Here is a 15,793-nt window from a genome sequence, read left to right on the forward strand (position 1 = left end):
GGAGCTATCATGAAGCTGAATGCCAAACTGTTTGGTAATGAGACTTGGGAAAGTAAACCTCCCTTACTCATTAGTGAACTAGACACTTGGATTCAGAAAACTCTACCTCAAAAGAAACAAGATCCTGGCAAGTTCTTAATACCTTGTACCATTGGCACCATGAGCTTTGAAAAAGCTCTATGTGATCTGGGGTCAGGGATAAATCTTATGCCACTCTCTGTAATGGAAAAGATGGGGATCATTGAGGTACAACCTGCCTTGTTCTCATTACAATTGGCAGACAAGTCAGTAAGACAAGCTTATGGGTTAGTAGAGGACGTGCTAGTAAAGGTTGAAGGCCTTTACATCCCTACTGATTTCATAATCCTAGATACTAGGAAGGAAGATGATGAATGCATCATCCTAGGAAGACCTTTCCTAGCCACAGCAGGAGCTGTGATAGATGTCAACAGAGGTGAGTTAGTCCTTCAATTGAATAGGGACTACCTTGTGTTTCAAGCACATGGCCATCCCTCTATGACAAAAGAGAGTAAGCATGAAGAGCCCCTCTCAGTTCAGAGTCAAGAAGAGCCTCCACAGTCAAACTCTAAGTTTGGTGTTGTGAGGCCACAACCAAACTCTAAGTTTGGTGTTCAAACCCCATATCCAAACTCTAAGTTTGGTGTTGGGAATACCACACTTAAATTGACCTGATCACCTTGTGGTTCCATGAGAACCACTGTCAAGCTATTGACATTAAAGAAGCGCTTGTTGGGAGGCAACCCAATTTTATTTATCTAATTTTATTTTATTTGTTTCTTTGTTATTTTTGTGTTTTATTAGGTACATGATCATGAGGAGTCACGAAAAAATCAAAAAAGTTAAAAACAGAGTCAAAACAGAAGAAAAAAATTTTTCACCCTGGAGGCGCACGGGCTGGCGTTCAACGCCCAGAAGGAGCATCTTTCTGGCGTTCAACGCCAGAACAGAGCATCTTTCTGGCGTTGAACGCCCAAAACAAGCAACAACCTGGCGTTTAACGCCAGGATGCGCACACAGAGGACAATCTGGCGCTGAACGCCAGAAACAAGCATGAAACTGGCGTTCAACGCCAGAAACGTGCATAACATGGGCGTTTAACGCCCAGAACTAGCATCAATGGGCGTTTGAACGCCAGAATGATGCATCAAGGCATGTTACATGCCTATATGGTGAAAGAATGGTATTTGTTTTCACCTCAGGATCTGTGGACCCCACAGGATCCTCACCTCAGGATCTGTGGACCCCACAGGATCCCCACCTACCACATTCCTTTTAATCCTAATCACACTCTTCTAATCCAAATCTCATTCTCAATGTCACACTTCCCAAAAACCTTCACCTATCACCTCAATTCCTCTTCCCAATTACCCCATTCACCATTCACATCAACCCCTCTTCCCCATACACCCCACCTACCCCCACTACTTTCAAATTCAATTTCCCACCCTTTCCCACCCAACATGGCCGAACCTATACCCTCCCCCCTCCCTATAAATACCCTTCTTTTCTTTTACATTTTCACACAACACAAACCCACATTCTCCCACATAACCGAACCCTCTCTTCTCCCTCTCTCCATATTTTCTTCTTCTTCTTCTACTCTTCTTTCTTTTTGCTTGGGGACAAGCAAATTTTAAGTTTGGTGTGGTAAAAAGCCTAAGCTTTTTATTTTTCATTCACCATCAATGGCACCCAAGGCCGGAGTTTCCTCAAGAAAAGGAAAAGGGAAGGCAAAAGCTTCCACTTCCGAGTCATGGGAGAAGGAGAGATTCATCTCCAAGAGCCACCAAGACCACTTCTATGATGTTGTGGCAAAGAAGAAAGTGATCCATGAGGTCCCTTTCAAACTCAAGAAGAATGAGTATCCGGAAATCCGACTTGAAATTCAAAAAAGAGGTTGGGAAGTCTTAGCCAACCCCATGCAACAAGTCGGAATTCTCATGGTTCAAGAGTTCTATGCCAATGCATGGATCACTAGAAACCATGACCAAAGTATGAACCCAAGCCCAAAGAATTATCTCACAATGGTTAGGGGGAAATACTTGGATTTTAGTCCGGAGAATGTGAGGTTGGCGTTTCATTTGCCTATGATGCAAGGTGATGAACACCCCTACACTAGAAGGGTCAACTTTGATCAAAGGTTGGACCAAGTCCTTAGGGACATTTGTGTGGAAGGCGCCCAATGGAGAGTTGACTCCAAAGGCAAGCCAGTCCAACTAAGAAGACTGGACCTCAAGCCTGTAGCTAGAGGATGGTTGGAGTTCATTCAAAGATCCATCATCCCCACAAGCAACCGATCTGAAGTTACTGTGGATCGGGCCATCATGGTTCATAGCATCATGATTGGTGAAGAAGTAGAGGTTCATGAAGTCATAGCCAATGAACTCTACAAAATAGCTGACAAACCTTCATACATGGCACGGCTAGCATTCCCTCACCTCATATGCCATCTATGTTATTCAGCCGGAGTTATCATAGATGGAGATGCCTCCATAGAAGAAGACAAGCCCATCACCAAGAAAAGGATGGAGCAAACAAGGGAAGTTCCTCACGGCCCTCAAGGAGAACAAGAGGAGGTTCACCATCAACAAATGCCTCATGGAATGCACTTTCCTCCCAACAACTATTGGGAGCAACTTAATACCTCCTTGGAAGATTTGAGCCATAATGTGGAACAACTAAGGGTGGAACACCATGAGCACGCCCTCACTCTTCAAGAAATAAGAGAAGATCAAAGAGCAATGAGGGAGGAGCAACAAAGGCAAGGAAGGGACATAGAAGAGTTGAAGAACATCATTGGTCCTTCAAGAAGAAGACGCCACTAGAGGTGGATTCATTCCTTGTTCTTTATTTCTTTCTGTTTTCGGTTTTTAATTATTATGTTTATCTATGTTTTGTGTCTTTATTTCATGATCATTAGTATGTAACCATGCCTTAAAGCTATGAATAAAATCCATTAGTCCTTCACCTCTCTTAAAAGAAAAATGTTTTAATTCAAAAGAACAAGAAGTACATAATTTTCGAAATTATTATTGAATTTAGTTTAATTATTTTGATGTGGTGACAATGCTTTTGTTTTCTGAATGAATGAATGAACAGTGCATATGTCTTTGGATCTTGTTGTTTATGAGTGTTAAAATTGTTGGTTCTTGAAAGAATGATGAACAAAGAGAGATGTTATTGATGATCTGAAAAATTCATGGAATTGATTCTTGAAGCAAGAAAAAGCAGTGAAAAAAAAAAAAAAAAAAAAAAGAGAAGAGATCTAAAAAGAGTATATAGAAAAAGAAGGAGCAATAGAAAAAGCCAATAGCCCTTAAAACCAAAAGGCAAGGGTAAAAAGGATCCAAGGCTTTGAGCATCAATGGATAGGAGGGCCCAAGGAAATTAAATCCAGGCCTAAGCGGCTAAACCAAGCTGTCCCTAACCATGTGCTTGTGTCATGAAGGTCCAAGTGAAAAGCTTGAGACTGAGTGGTTAAAGTCGTGATCCAAGGCAAAAGAGTGTGCTTAAGAGCTCTGGACACCACTAACTGGGGACTCTAGCAAAGCTGAGTCACAATCTGAAAAGGTTCACCCAGTTATGTGTCTGTGGCATTTATGTATCCGGTGGTAATACTGGAAGACAAAGTGCTTAGGGCCACGGCCAAGACTCAAAAGTAGCTGTGTTCAAGAATCAACATGCTTAACTAGGAAAGTCAATAACACTATCTGAAATTCTAAGTTCCTAAAGATGCCAATCACTCTGAACTTCAAAGGAAAAAGTGAGATGCCAAAACTGTTCAGAAGCAAAAAGCTACAAGTCCCGCTCATGTAATTAAATTATTATTCAGTGATATTTTGGACCTTATAGTATATTCTCTTCTTTTATCCTATTTGATTCTCAGTTGCTTGGGGACAAGCAACAATTTAAGTTTGGTGTTGTGATGAGCGGATAATTTATACGCTTTTTGGCATTGTTTTTATATAGTTTTTAGTAAGTTTGAGCTACTTTTAGGGATGTTTTCATTAGTTTTTATGTTAAATTCACATTTCTGGACTTTACTATGAGTTTGTGTGTTTTTCTGTGATTTCAGGTAAATTCTGACTGAAATTGAGGGATTTGAGCAAAACTCTGAAAAGGCTGACAAAAGGACTGCTGATGCTGTTGGATTCTGACCTCCCTGCACTCGAAATGGATTTTCTGGAGCTACAGAACTCTAAATGGCGCGCTCTCAACGGCGTTGGAAAGTAGACATCCAGGGCTTTCCAGCAATATATAATAGTCCATACTTTATTCGAAGAATGACGACGCAAACTGGCGTTGAACGCCAAGTACACGCTCCTTTCTGGAGTTAAACGCCAGAAAAACGTCATAATCCGGAGTTGAACGCCCAAAGCACATCATAACTCGAAATTCAACTCCAAGAGAAGCCTCTGCTCGTGGATAAATCAAGCTCAGCCCAAGCACACACCAAGTGGGCCCCAGAAGTGGATTTATGCATCAATTACTTACTCATGTAAACCCTAGGAGCTAGTTTATTATAAATAGGATGATTTACTAATGTATCAATCATCTTTTGATCTCAGTTTTATTTTATTCTTCATCTTAGGAGATCATTGATCACGTTTAGGGGGCTGGCCATTCGGCCATGCCTGAACCCTTTGCTTATGTATTTTCAACGGTGGAGTTTCTGCACACCATAGATTAAGGGTGTGGAGCTCTGCTGTACCTCTAGTATTAATGAAGTTCTATTTTCTTTTATTCAAATCTCTCTTATTCTTATTCCAAGATATTCATTCGCACCCAAGAACATGATGAATAATGATGAGTAATAACCCTCATTATTATTCTCACTCATGAACGCGCGTGATTGACAACCACTTTCGTTCTACATGCAACACAAGCTTGAATGTGTATCTCTTAGATTCCCCAACAGAATCTTCGTGGTATAAGTTAGATAGTTGGCGGCATTCATCTGGATCCGGAAAGTCCAACCTTGTCTGTGGTGTTCCGAGTAGGATCCTGGGAGTCCGGAAAGTCCAACCTTGTCTGTGGTGTTCCGAGTAGGATTCCGATCATGAATGACCGTGACGTGCTTCAAACTTTAACCTGCTGGGCGTTAGTGACAAACGCAAAAGAGGGATTCTATTCCAGTAGGAGCGGGAACCAACCGGTGATTGGCCGTGCTGTGACAGAGTGCGTGCGTAGCTTTCACTGCGAGGATGGGATGTAGCTATCAGCCATGGGTGATGCCTCCAGACTGGTTAGCTGTGCGAGTGACAGCCGCACAGGTTATTTCCCCGTGAGGAATGAAAGTAGCCACAGTTGATAGTGAACCCCTATACAAAGCTTGCCATGGAAAGGAGTAAGAAGGATTGAGTAGAAGCAGTAGGAGAGCAGGCGTGCTTGAGCCATGCAGCAGCTGTATATACTTAAAAGATACCTCTACCAATGAATCTGCATAAGTGTTCTATCCCTTTTATTAAGTATTTCTTTTTATTTTCGAAACCCATAAATCCATATTTAATCTGCCTGACTGAGATTTACAAGGTGACCATAGCTTGCTTCATACCAACAATCTCTGTGGATTCGACCCTTACTCACGTAAGGTTATTACTTGGACGACCCAGTACACTTGCTGGTTAGTTGAACGGAGTTGTGAATTCCACCAGAGCCATAATTAGAACATTGATCACAAATGATACAAGAATTTGAATCACAATTTCGTCCACCAATAATTATTATTATTATTATAAAATAAATAGGTTTTAGACATTAGAAAATATAGTTTTAATGTATCTAATAATAATTAGATTTATATTTTAGATTCATTTAAGTTTTATTAATTATTATTAGAAGCTAATATATATAAATGTGAATTTTTTGTAAAATAGATTTAGTATATTTCGAGTAGTTAATAATATAATTATATTATACTGGTTATGTGATAATGAAAATGAGATATTGTTAAATTTAATTTATTAATTAAATTGGGTTATCTTTGGTTAATGTGATATATGACTACATTTTGCAAGGTTCACGGATGTTGACATGTAACCACTTAATGTCGTCGGATTTATACAATCAAATTGTGGAGGGCACTTATAGGAGATTGATTTTTATCACATTTACCAGATTGGAGTAATTCAATGTCAGACAGCATTGGTTAATGCTCTGATCGAGAGATGGCATCCTGAGACTCACACATTTTATTTTTCAGTTGGTGGGTCTGCTGTGACATTGGGGGATGTAATGATAATTCTTGGTCTTCTGACAAATGATCTTCTACTTATAGGACCGACTTTGAATAGTTATGAGGCCTTAGAGGCTGAATGCTTGCACTAGTTTGGTGTTGCACCTCGGAAGACAGATTGTAGAGGAAGAAGCTTCATAAAGTTGACGTGATTTCGGGGACTGAAAGATTGTTTAGTCTTGACTGATGATATTCACATTCAGAGGTATGTAAAGTACCACATAATGTTATTATTTGGGACCATTCTGTTTGGAGACAAGTCTAGGATAACGGTGCACTAAAAATTTCTGCCATTGCTCTAACTTCTCTGGGATCATACAATTTAGTTGGGGATCGGTATGCCTAGCACACTTGTATAGAGCATTGTGTAGGACATCTCGTGTTAACTGCAAGGATATCGATTGTCCACTGACACTTTTGCTTACCTGGGCTTGGATCTGTCTACCATTTCTTGCACCAATCCCGACAATCCTCGATTTTTTCCAATTGCAAACAGGTAACATTAATTACTATCTACTTTGAAAAAGTGTAGTACATTGTATTTTAATTTTTATGATAAAAGTTAATTAATGGATTGTCTGATGTCAGGTGGTGTAACTGGGAGCGTGCTGATCGACCTTATAGATTTCATTCTCTTGCTCACTTTAGGAGGTCATTGGATGATCTGCAAGAAGGACATGTATGCTGTAATAAATAAGTATCTATTTTTGTTTATCCGTATTATTATTTGGTGTGTAATCCTTTTACTTTCAATGTGTCCAATTTGTTTGAGATGTTTATGCAATTGTTCACATTGAGCCAGACGTGATGCTTATTGACATCCGCCAGCATTCGGTTATTTGGAGTGCCACGGTGCCGCTGATATATTTGGTTAGACCCAAGGTGTTCCTCATCAAGAGCGGGATCTATGTGAAGCACACGGCAAAGTACTAACTGGACCTAAGAATCAAGATTGGTCCGTAACCCACTCTTTTTAGGTGATGCAATGGACAAATTGATATAGTCATATTCTTGCTGAGCCCTGGTGCCTTCACAACATCTTTTAAAAATTTACATGCATTGGTATCAAAGTACATATAGTGCCCACTTGCAACTATCAGACCTCATATTTTAAGAGAATCAAGAGGGCAATCCAGTGTATAATCAGGAGAATCAACAGCAGCAACAAGAGCCTGAGTATTTTATACCATATATTCACTACAAGAAAAAGGCGTATTTGTAACAAAAAAAAAATTGTTACAAAACGTCGAAATTTTGAAACAAAAGTTTTTTGTAACAAAAAAAGGGACCGTTGCAGTAAGTCCCGTTACAAAAAGTTTTTGTAACGAAAAATGGAACTGTTACAATTCAATATGAAGTTTTGTAACAATTTTTTCTGATACAAAAAACCAGAAGCCGTTACAAAAGTAGTAACAAATTTAGATTTTCAAGGTATTTTTCGTGATAATCTATTTTTTCCTCTCAAAAAAATTTGTTACAAAATATAACTTGATTTTGTAACATTTTTTTCTTTAGTTACAAAAGTAAAATAATTATTTTGTAACATTTTTTTAATTAACTAATATATTAACTATTTTATTAAGCAAATCTACATTTATATAATATGTAAAACATACATAATTCAAACATGCCTCATTTAGCTAAAATTGTTTTAAAAGAAAATAACATTAGTGAGTACATTGATTAGTTCTACAAGTTATATGTCTTGCACAAGTTCAACCAAAAGTTAAAAGTTCTAACATAGATTAGTGTCTCTATGAATCAAAATATTCTTAAGCCCTCAAAGTAGCATGTGGTCACCATTTCAGCACTCCTATAAATAAGAAAATCTGAAACAAAAAGTTAGGCGCATAGTCAAAAGAAATATCTTGAGGCAATCAGAAATCATATAGCAAACAAGGGTCTATTTTGACACAGAAATTCGTCAAATAGAACTTGTTTGCTCAAACAACACAATGCAGTTTAATTGAGCAACCAAATAGGACAACAACCAAATAGTGAATAACAAAACCCAAGCTTCCAGCTTCCAACAACCAAAACAGTGAAGCACTTAATCGGATAATCAATCAATTGAGCTTAGCAACAGTTGAAAACCAAAAGCAATTAAATACCAACTCAATCAATTAATAGAATCAAAGATGAATATTGAAAATAGCTTAAGGTAAATTTTGGCAGCATTTCAGCAGTAAATTTGCCTATTTCACAATTTCAATCAATCAATTCAAATTCCATATGAATTCTTTGACAGTTAAAAACACAAAAAATCATAATGAATTCATAGGAAGGAAGTAAATAAGCCAATTCCAGCAAGAAAACATGAGGAAACAATTAAAACCAATCCAACCACCAAGAAGTAGAGCAGCACTCAGCAGAACAGCAATCAATGGCCCATCATACAGCACCCAAAATAGTAAAATGAACAAAGGTAATGGATTCAGGCAGCATTCTATTCATTGAAGTCAATAACCATTACACTTGCAAGCAGCAGGGGCACAGCAGTTTATCCATTAATTCAATAGAAAATCAATCAAGCCAAACTAAACGATTTCAGCAACAGATTTATCAATAAAACTAATCTCAATTCAGCAACCATCATCTACTCCAACACAAACAACAATAACTCAGCAGCATTTCCTTTCTCATTGAATTTAACAATCATTCAACAAGCAAGCAATGAGGGGAAAAAATCAGCATCAACCAACAGCAAGTATAGAGCAGTAATAATAACTTAATGTGAGAAATTATTCAACAACAAATGCACACACAAATACAAGGATTACTTAAATGACTCATCATGCTTATCCACATAAGTCTGCAGTGAAACCACTTACCGTTTCACTTAAGAGGCTTGTAACAACAGCTTTTTTATCAACTTCTTTCTCATTCTCCCTTTCAGGCTCACTGTCAGTATTGGTAGGAGATGAAAGTGCTGAAGCACCAAATATGGCTTCGTCATGAGCAGCTTGGATTTGTTCCTCCCTTCTTGCCTTGATAAGAAAATGGATTCGATCTATGTTTAGTCTTCCATGCATAGATGATGCATGTATGTTAACAAGGAACAAAATTGACTATTCATGAATATAAGAAGAGGAATATACCTCTATTTTAGAATACCAGAAACTCTGGCTAATTTTCTTGACCAAGAAAGCATCATCTTCAGCCACTGTAGATAGGTGGGCAAATACAATTAGTTCAATTAAGTTTCAGGCTTCAAGCCAAATCCCAAACCATTACTCATTATCATTTATAAGAAAAAATATCATTGGCATTCAATAATTAAAAGAATCACCATGACTAAGCAATGAACAATTAAAATCAATAAGTATTGGTGGTATTAACAAGCACACAACAACAGTACTCAACATTGGATCAATTAAAAATGAAGTTTACATTGTCAGGATTCAGGTTCATATCACTTCATTTGATTAATTAATTATCAATTGGAAGTGGAGCCCTGTTTTCATAAACCAGTTCAGAGTTTTCAGCAAATAACCGACCTTCCAAGTGACTTATCTAAGTCTACAAAACAGATATAAACATGAAACTTGTACTCACTTAAAATAGACTGATAGATCTTTAAAATCCTTTTGAAATCAACTCAAAATTCTGTTTAAATTAAAAGTTATAGCGTTTGGAAGTTGGTGCTGCAGAACCAGAAAACCAGAAAAATCTGCAGCAACCACTAAACTTTCAAAAATCATATCTTCCAAACCACTTGGCCAAATTTCCTGAAATTTTTATGAAATATTCAAGACACACTAAAGTTTTACAAAAAAATAGTTTCATCTAAAAATTAGGTCTGGACTACTCCCAAAAAGTCATTCGTTCTGCTGCCAATTATGTAGTTTTCTGCAGAAATTCTGCACAAAGTATTTCCAACAACCTCACATACCAATTCCTATATTCAAGCCTAGGATTCATCTAAAACCATATTTCTAACTTTCTTTTGACTAACCAAAGTTGCCCAAGAACTCTTAATTCAATATATCCCAATTTCATATCATAGGTGCAACGTAACCATATTATCACAGCATCTATTCTTCAGCATCTCATCTATAACAACATATCTCAAGTTCTGATTCATAAAATCAATTTCCAGCAGTCATAGCAACATTCCATACATAAAATCAACATCAACAAGTACTAGCAGCAAGTATAACTTCAAAATACACAACATCATCAAAATACACAACATCATCAATAATCATTACATTAAATCATTAAACCAATCACCAATTACATCTATGATTCAACTCAATACTAACAATTATTCACACAAAGCAATCATAAACCATTTACAGTTACTCATTTAATTTTATTGGCATTCATAACTTAAAACATTTATTTTTAAAACAAATCCCCTACGTCAGTTAGTCAAAAACCACAAAATTAAGCATGACTTCAACTTTGTTCTAACCCACAGCAGCAGTAATAGCCTTAAATCGGATCAGCAACAGCAATGCCAGTGAATAATTTGCAGTGGTATTGACATAACCCTAACATATTAACATCTCAGCATTCTCAATCAACCATGAAAACAGAACGGTAACAATAAGGGTTTTGGAACAAGGACAACTTACTAAAACTTGAAAGGAACAAACGACAGGGAGCAGCAGTAGTAATAGCTTTGTTTAAGCACAAGCAACCCCACGACCACCCATCACGGCAGCAGCGACTTCGGCACACAAGGAGGACCAAAAATAGAGACAAGACTGAGTAACTAACGAAGACAGTGGCTTCAGCAACAGCAGCGGCGACGACTCTCGCCAGTGACGGCGACAAGCTCTCGTAACGTTGACGGCGACTGGGTGCGGCGGCGGTGACAGGATCGGCTTCCCCTCTCTCTCATCTTCGCGCACTGTCTTTCTCTCTTCGAAGTTCGACGGTGGCTGGTCATCGGCGGAGCACAACGGCTCCTCTTCTCCCTGGCGGCGTCTCTGGCTCGTGACGTGCTCTCTCTCCCTCGACGGTGGCAGCAGCGATGACGTCTCCCTTTCCCCTTTCTCCTCTTCGCTCCCTCTCTTTCTTTCTTTCTTTCTTTCTTTCTTTCTTTCTTTCTTTCTTTCTTTCTTTTTGTTTTCAAAAGCAGCTGAATATTAGGTTTTTGGGAAGGGATGGCGGTGGTGAATGGCAGTAAGACGGTGGGGTAAAAGGGTTAGGGTTTGTGTATAGAATTAGAAATTTTGGATTTAATTTGAGTAAAATATTTTTAATAAAATTAGAGTATAAAATATTAATATTTGAAAAACTAACTTAATCTCTAAACTTTAAAATATTATTTGTGATATAAAAATACTTATTGATTCTCAATAAATTACTCTAATTAAAAATACATGGTAATACAATTAACTTTCTTTATCTTAAAAAAAATATTATTTAATCATAAATCTACAAATTAATTTTAATAAAATATTTTAACTAAAGTATTAGAGATAATATAATTAATTTTCTTTGTTTATAAAAATTAAAGTATTAAATTCTAAAATCTAAAATATTTAAACCAAATCATATAAAATTCTTATTATTTTACATTTGTTAAATTTTATAATTTAAATATAAAAAATAATTTAATAATTATAAAATCAGATAAAATCTTAAATTATTTTAAACTCAATTAATCAGAATTTGTTTAATTATCTTTAATAGAATAATTTCAGAGATTAAAATACTTAATGATAAATAAATCTAAATTAGCTCTTAATAAGTTCTTCTAAAATTTTTATGTCTTACACACTATATAAAAAATTTTAATTTTTGAAATAAAATAAAATTATTTTAAAAAATATATATACACAATTTTTTTTACTCTTAAAGTGTTTAACAAATAATTATATTTTAGGACAAATAATTAACTTGTTACAAATAATATTGAATTTTGTGACAAATTATTTTTTTGTTACAAAATAACTGGAGTTTTTGAAACAGAAAGTTATTTTGTTACAAAACAATTGGAGTTTTTGAAACAAAAAAAATATTTTGTTACAAAATATTTTGAATTTTTGCAACTTATTTTTTTTGTTACAAAATATTACAATATTTTGTAACAAAACACCATCTCGTTTACAAAAACTAACATAATTTGTAACAAAATAAAACAGGTTGTTTCAAAATATTATCATGTTTTGTAACAACTTGTAATGTTGTTACAAAACATTATCCTTTTGTAACAATCACTAATTATTATTACAAAACACAATTTTTTTGTAACAATTTTAAATTTGATACAAATTTTTTGTTACAAATATTCCATTTTCTTGTAGTGATTCCTCATACGCATTCCTCGGATTATTTTACACCATCAGTCTCATGACATCAACAGTATTGGAGTGTTTTACAGTTTGAATCAGGGGATCATGCTTCGTTTAGCCGACTGCTTGGATTCATGGCTCCGGTGCCAGGTCAGTCACATTCAGGTAATTACGAAGACATTCCCACCAATCAGAGGGCGCACCCGAGTGGTATTGCTGCAGGTAGGAGGTCCTCGGATTTGAGACCTCGACATGACACTTCCTCTGAAAATTCTGGTGGTAGACTATTTGTTGACTTGAGTAAGAGGGATGATGCTACAAGAGGGATCATACAGAGCGAAAATCCACGGCGTATTCTGATGGGTCTAATCTGGAGAGATATAAGGTAGTTGATGATGAGGATGATGACTACCTAGTAGACCATCCGCATGAGGATGAGGATGAGGATGAGGACGTCGACGATGATGACGACGACGATGAAGATGACAATAATGAGCCGGCCAGTCTAGATGATGAAGACCGTGGCACTGATTCAGCACCTAGTGCATGTAAACTAATTTATTGGAATGATCGCATTTTATTAGAATACTACCTGATAGTCTTTTTTGTTTGAGTAGTTGGTCATTGCATGTGTTATATTTTAATAGGTATAGCCACAGGCAAAAAAGAAAAAGGCTTCAACCTTAGAGCCAATCCTTCACATCAGAGCGCTAATCAATTTACCCCGTCCGCTTTTAACAAGGTTGCAAATAAGTGCAAAAAATTATACAAAGATGTAAAGTAGGTGATGAGAAAATAATGTGTTTATTGTGTTAACTCTTTTAGTAAGAATGTTTGAATCGACTATGTTAATTCACTTTATGTTATTAACTATGAACTACTTGAATACTATATATAAAAATGCCAAAGTCATACAATAACATCACAAACGAAATGCAACAACAGTAGTAATTCTATTGGGTGGTCAGACATGCACTTGCTCTACTGCGTTGACGACATATACTACGGCTATGGCCCTCGAAACCGCATTGCTTACATCACCTAGGACCATGCAACATCCGATGTCCATCTCATTCAAGAAAAGGGTCATCTTTGGCCGACCTTTGGCTACCTGTCTGAGAAATGGATTGCCTACGAATTGAGGTCCATGATAAAGAGGCCATGTTGTGAGATTCCCTAGTGACCTAAACCAAGCTCTGTATACTCTTTAAACTCGGTCTATCTTGTAAACGTCATGAACATACATTTGCCAATCCAGTTGTTGATTTGCACAATAAGAAAAAACATGTCGACACAAAATATAGTCCACCTAAAATTTTCCACATTCACAACATTATCGACGTAGGTCAATTGCATACTCCACTTCACTAGGCATTTCACGTACGTCAAATACCTCATTCTATCTGTCAAAGTAACTAACCTAGATGTTCCCCCAATGCCTGTTGATTCACATATAATTTGGAGGTCACAAGCTCAAAGAACACATGTCTAGAATTAATATGAGCCTTAACCTTGGATCTTTTTCTGGTGAACAATTTATTAAGCTTGTAAAATGTTGCCTTAACAAGTGCAGTGACTGGGAGACTACGTGCCCTTTTGAAGACCGAATTGATGCATTCCACTAGATTGATGGTTATATGACCCATCGGTATCCACTATCAAATACCAAAGCATACTATTCATGTGGGATCTGGTTCAGCCAGTTGGTGTAAGCCTCATCCCGTTTGGGTAATCGCTGATAATGCATCTCGTACTCGCGAACCGTCCTTAAATATCCTATGATATAAAAAGGCCAACTATAAACAAAATTTATTATAATATTAACTATAACAATAACAAACTTTGTTTTATTCAAATTTACCAATGTTAACGATAAGTTTCTGCAAGTACGGAGCCTTGAACTTCTTCAAGAAGTTGGTCTCTATATGCTTAATACAAAACATGTGAAAAGTTCTAGAAAGAGACCAACCTCCGTTACTACGAGCAATAACTGAACTGATGGAATCGTGTTAATCAAAAATAAAGCCCACACCATCACGCATCACTACATGTTGCAAGTTACTAAGAAAAAAGTGTCACGCCTCAGATGTTTCTTTTTCCATTATCGCAAATGTAATAGGCATGATATTGTTATTACCATCCTGTGAAGCTGCAACCAACAAACAACACTTTTATTTTTTACACAAATAAGTCTCGTCTACCTGCACTACTAGCTTACAATGTCTGAATGCTCTAATATAAGGGTAATAACTCCAAGAAGACTCGATATAGTACACGAGTATTAGGATCCAAGTTATCCCCCTGGCACGCAGGCATTGTTTCAAAATGAATAATTGTTGATAGCTCATTGTGACACATGACCTCAATCCATATAGACAAAGCTTCATACAAAACTTTCTGGTGCACGAAATTGCAATCACACTTTTACAATCCCGCACAACTAACCAGCAAGTGCACTGGGTCGTCCAAGTAATACCTTACGTGAGTAAGGGTCGATCCCACGAAGATTGTCGGCTTGAAGCAAGCTATGGTTATCTTGTAAATCTTAGTCAGGATATCAGAAATTATCAGGATTGATTGTGAAAAGCAAAAGAACATGAAATAAATACTTGTTATGCAGTAATGGAGAATAGGTTGAGGTTTTGGAGATGCTCCATCTTCTGAATCTCTGCTTTCCTACTGTCTTCTTCATCAAACACGCAAGGCTCCTTCCATGGCAAGCTGTATGTAGGGTTTCACCGTTGTCAATGGCTACCTCCCATCCTCTCAGTGGAAATGTTCAACGCACCCTGTCACGGCACGGCTATCCATCTATCGGTTCTCAATCAGGCCGGAATAGAATCCAATGATTCTTTTGCGTCTGTCACTAACGCCCCGCCCTCAGGAGTTTGAAGCTCGTCACAGTCATTAAATCATTAAATCCTACTCAGAATACCACAGACAAGGTTTAGACCTTCCGGATTCTCTTGAATACCGCCATCAATTCTAGCTTATACCACGAAGATTCTGATTAAAGAATCCAAGAGATATCTACTCAATCTAAAGTAAAACGGAGGTGGTTGTCAGGCACGCGTTCATAGTTGAGAATATGATGAGTGTCACGGGTCATCATATTCATCCGGGTTAAGAACAAGTGATATCTTAGAACGGAAGCAAGCATGATTGAATAAGAAATAGTAGTAATTGCATTAATCCATCAAGACACAGCAGAGCTCCTCACCCCCAACCATGGGGTTTAGAGACTCATGCTGTAAGAAGTACACAAAGAAACGTGTAAAGTGTCATGAGG

The 15,793-nt window shown here is 37.0% G+C and overlaps 1 protein-coding gene across 1 annotated transcript; it reads left to right on the forward strand.

Annotated features, from left to right (window-relative positions):
• The first annotated feature begins 12,638 nt into the window (after positions 1 to 12,638).
• LOC130980725 (phosphopantothenoylcysteine decarboxylase subunit VHS3-like) lies at positions 12,639 to 13,288 on the forward strand. Its single transcript, XM_057904375.1, has 3 exons — positions 12,639 to 12,726; positions 12,840 to 13,052; positions 13,152 to 13,288. The coding sequence occupies exons 1-3, from the start codon at positions 12,639 to 12,641 to the stop codon at positions 13,286 to 13,288; spliced, it is 438 nt and encodes a 145-aa protein (XP_057760358.1).
• Positions 13,289 to 15,793: the final 2,505 nt, after the last annotated feature.

The sequence above is a fragment of the Arachis stenosperma genome, chromosome 5 (assembly GCF_014773155.1).
Source record: "Arachis stenosperma cultivar V10309 chromosome 5, arast.V10309.gnm1.PFL2, whole genome shotgun sequence".
NCBI lineage: Eukaryota > Viridiplantae > Streptophyta > Magnoliopsida > Fabales > Fabaceae > Arachis > Arachis stenosperma.